The sequence below is a fragment of the Xenopus tropicalis genome, chromosome 9, assembly GCF_000004195.4.
Source record: "Xenopus tropicalis strain Nigerian chromosome 9, UCB_Xtro_10.0, whole genome shotgun sequence".
In the NCBI taxonomy this organism is placed as follows: domain Eukaryota; kingdom Metazoa; phylum Chordata; class Amphibia; order Anura; family Pipidae; genus Xenopus; species Xenopus tropicalis.
In genome coordinates this window covers 40,415,566-40,419,863 of record NC_030685.2, presented here as the reverse complement: position 1 = coordinate 40,419,863, position 4,298 = coordinate 40,415,566, and the positions used below count along the sequence as shown (strand labels likewise).

At 34.4% G+C, this 4,298-nt stretch overlaps 1 protein-coding gene across 1 annotated transcript; it reads left to right on the top strand.

Annotated features, from left to right (window-relative positions):
- The first annotated feature begins 1,160 nt into the window (after positions 1–1,160).
- hba2 (hemoglobin subunit alpha 2) lies at positions 1,161–2,964 on the top strand. The gene is made up of 3 exons (NM_001142252.1): positions 1,161–1,273; positions 1,718–1,922; positions 2,750–2,964. The coding sequence occupies exons 1-3, from the start codon at positions 1,179–1,181 to the stop codon at positions 2,876–2,878; spliced, it is 429 nt and encodes a 142-aa protein (NP_001135724.1). The 5' UTR covers positions 1,161–1,178; the 3' UTR covers positions 2,879–2,964.
- Positions 2,965–4,298: the final 1,334 nt, after the last annotated feature.

Sequence of the window (4,298 nt, the reverse complement as noted above, 5' to 3'; positions counted from 1 at the left end):
GTCATCAGGATGATAGACAGGAAGTGAAGTGTCAGGTTAAAAACCCGCAGTATCCAATCAGTGTTTATACAACATTAACCCATTCAATAACATGTGCAAAGTGTAATCAAATACCAGGCACTTAAAAAATCCCCATATGATCAAAAATAAAATTATCATCAAACATCTAGACATATTAATACATAAACTAGGACATATCCCATATATATCAATGTAGTAAGCCACATGGCAAAGCTCATAGTGAAATATAATTTTAAAACACATATAAGTCAATCTATCAAGACACATGACAAAGTCACATGTCATGACTAAAAATTGAATTTATAAATATCACCATTAACTTCAATACTCATCTAAACTCATAATAGTGCATAAAATAGGACATATCCCATATATATCAATGCGATAAGCCACATGGCACAACTCATAGTGAAATATAATTTTAAAACACATATGAGTCAATCTATCAAGACACATGACAAAGTCACATGTCATGACTAAAGATTGAATTTATAAATATCATCATTAACTTGTATATATATATATATACAAATAAAAGGCACAAAGATTGCTAAGGTGCAGTGATCCAAAGCAATCAATAAAATGTTAGTTTTGTAAGGGCTCTGGCACACGGGGAGATTAGTCGCCCGCGACAAATCTCCCTGTTCGTGGGCGACTAATCTCCCCGAGTTGCCATCCCACCGGCGAAAATGTAAGTCGGCAAATTAGACGTCTAGCAGACTTTGCATGATCCTAAAAGTGTATTTAGGGCAATTATTACATTACCATAAAAGTGTATAATGTAGGATATATTGGAGACCATAATGTATAATAACTATAATAGAGATCTTCTGGAAACAGAACATGTACATAGTTTATGCACTATGATGAGTCATTGTTTGCATGGACCAGTATATATGATAAGACTATTCAGTCCCACTATCATTTATGTCCCTCTCTAAATACGTGACTCACTGTATGTGGAGATAAATTATATCAGACAATATAAATTCCTATTCATCATTTCTTTGTTTGAAAGATAACAGTTTGGGTGTGACACATTTATTATCCAATAGAAAATGAATTATGTTAGATACTTGCCCTACTTTGGCTTTTAAAAGTGAGCCATTTTAGGTACAGCTAGTTCAGCTGCAGAATACCTGAGCCATTCATTCAAAATGACTTTCTCTAGTGCTGAGAAGGCTGCTATTGCCTCCCTCTGGGGTAAAGTATCTGGCCATGCTGATGAGATTGGAGCAGAGGCTTTGGAAAGGTAATTTACTACGGGATAAATATTTTATGACTAACTTATTAGTTAATAAGTATAGTTAATTTATATTTCTACTATTTTTGTGTGTATGCCTCTATTTTACCAGTACCCAGGAAAACATTATATTTGTGAGAATCCACTCCTTTCACATACAATTTACTTGATTAGAATTATTTTATAATACAGTATTTTGAATTATTATATTATAAACAATAATTATTATCAATTGGCTACATAATTATATGTGTTGTCTTATGAAAAAATTTGAAATAATTACAATATTTAATGTTTTAAATGTTGAAAATGCCACTTCAGTAATGACTGCCTAATATTGTATAATATTTAGTTAATCTCCCAGATTTTACATGGCAGCAATGATGGTTTTGTGCATTATATTAGATTATCTAAAAGCACTATGAATCTCTCACACTGCTTCATTTTTCACAGGTTGTTTTTGAGTTTCCCTCAGACCAAAACCTACTTTAGCCATTTTGATCTGAGCCATGGTTCAAAGGATCTCCGTGCTCATGGAGGAAAAGTTGTGAAAGCTATTGGAAATGCTGCCAGTCACTTGGATGACATTCCCCATGCTCTGTCTGCCCTCAGTGACCTGCATGCCTTCAAACTGAGAGTTGATCCTGGAAACTTCAAAGTAAGTAGACAACTTATTTCCCAGGTATTTGTCCAGCATAAAATTGAGGGGCTGTTTTAACAGAAGTGGTAAACTGCACTAATGCAGTTGTGCATAGTAGCCAATCAGATATTTATTCTTATTTTATATTTTATTTATATAAATGTTTTATATTTACTCTTATTTTATTTGTAGTAAACTGCACAAAGCTTATTACTGGTTGGTTGCTTTTGGCCAGTGCACTGGCTCATTTTAACACCTAAATGAGCCCATCAGTCTTCTGACAAAAGCTTATTATAACACAGTTATTTTCTGTGCAATACTAATGAAAATAATGAAGGTTTAAGAAGGCTTCCAGCAGCCATATATAAATATGTAATTATAAGCTCTCACATGGAAAGCCATCGATAGCATGTCTGAACAAAAATGTCCCCTTCCTTCCCTGACCCCCTACACACTTATACAACAACTTTGTTAAATCTATTGAAAGTCACTTTCTAAGAATGATAAACATTATCTCAATTCAGTTAATTGTCATTGTTGTCATAAAGCCACTCCCTTTATAATGTTTTCTTTGGCCTGTAATATTTTACAGAGGAACAAGTTTGTTATCTTAATTTACACATCTACTGGCAAAAACCAGTATCTAGCATTGAGTTGCTGCTGGTCTTTAGAAAGCACAGTAGCAATACTTGCATTGTACTTCCCAATAATTACAGAATACACTAGGATTGGTAACTTATTTAGACACAAAGTTTTATTAAACATTAGTTATGCTACATAGCTAGAGGCATGGATTATTTTAGAATTGACCTCTAATGTAACTATCCATATCTGCTCTCTTGTAGCTGCTGTCTCATGCCATCCAGGTGACTCTGGCTATCCACTTCCCTGCTGAATTCAACGCTGATGCACAAGCTGCCTGGGACAAGTTCCTCTCTGTTGTCTCCTCTGTCCTGGTTTCTAAATACAGATAAACTAATACAGACAAATGATGATTATCTGATGTTCAAAACCATTTGACCATTGTCAACTGAGTCATTAATAAAGTTTTCAACTTTTATGTGATTGTTTTGTTATTTATTTAATAGTTTCTTCATGTTGTGTTTTCAGAGGTTTCTCTCTCTCTCTCTCTCTCTCTCTCTCTCTCTCTCTCTATATATATATATATACAGTATATATATAACAACAATAAAAAACAAATACAAATATATATATATATATGTATATATAATTGTATTTGTTTTTTTCTTTCATGTCATAAACCATATACAGTGGAAGATACATATTAGATTCAACAAAAGCTTTACCAAAAGAAGAAGTGAATAAAGCTGTAGAGTTTTCTTTTGATGAATTGTTTCTTTATTCTTATATATTTTTTCTAAATGCCATTAAATCTTAAAAGTGCCCACAAATGGTACAATGCTATGCTGTTATAGGTAATGTATCTGGTCTCCATTTAGGAGGGACCAAATGAAACTCCTCAATTCAAGTCAGTCAGTGCACAGTGGAAACACAGCTTTGCAGCAATTATATAATTAATATATATATATATATAGATATATTTTAATAGATAGGCTTTCACTGAGCATTTGGAGGGGTTGTTAGACATGAGGGGGCCAATTTAATAACAGTTGAAATGATTGCTTTAGTTCTAGAAAAGGGGCAATTAGTCTTTTAGCCTGTGATGCTTGGATGCCAGGGTTTAGTTACCAGGCAGTACCAGGCAATAATCTGGAAGTCAGAAAGGCAGATGACTGGGAGAGTTTCTTACAAGAAACATAAACCCTCAACCCTCAAAGTCCTTATGGGCGATTCACTAAAGTGCGTTAAAACGTGCGCTATTTATAGCATGCGTTAAAAATGTTATCGCGTCTTAACGCACAATTCACTAAAAGCATACTTTAATCACTTAAGCATACGTTAATTTAGACGCGATGCTGCTTGCGTTATTTAAGTCGTGAAGACTATTTTCGTGCAGTATTTGACGGAACGTGCGCTAATCAACACATCGTGCACAAATAGTCGCCGCGTGCGAAAAAACACATGCCATATTAGCCATACACGGCATTACTTTCGTAATACTACTTTTATGAAAATGACCATTTCCCTGCAAACTGGAGGCTGCATCACTCTAGGGCGAACACATACTTGAATAAATAACACTGCAAAGTCTATATTTTATTGCCAAAAGCTCATTAACTGTACTTTTCTATAATTACCGCCTGACTCAAGTAGGTGTTAATTTTCGCACAGACAAATGCGATATGTAGCGCGTCTAAGTGTTTGTGAATCATGCGTTAGTATTGTTTCTGCACGCTAATTAACGCAATGCGGTAAAATTAACGCATGCGGTTGCGCGTAAATTAACGAACACAATATGCGACTTACCGCATG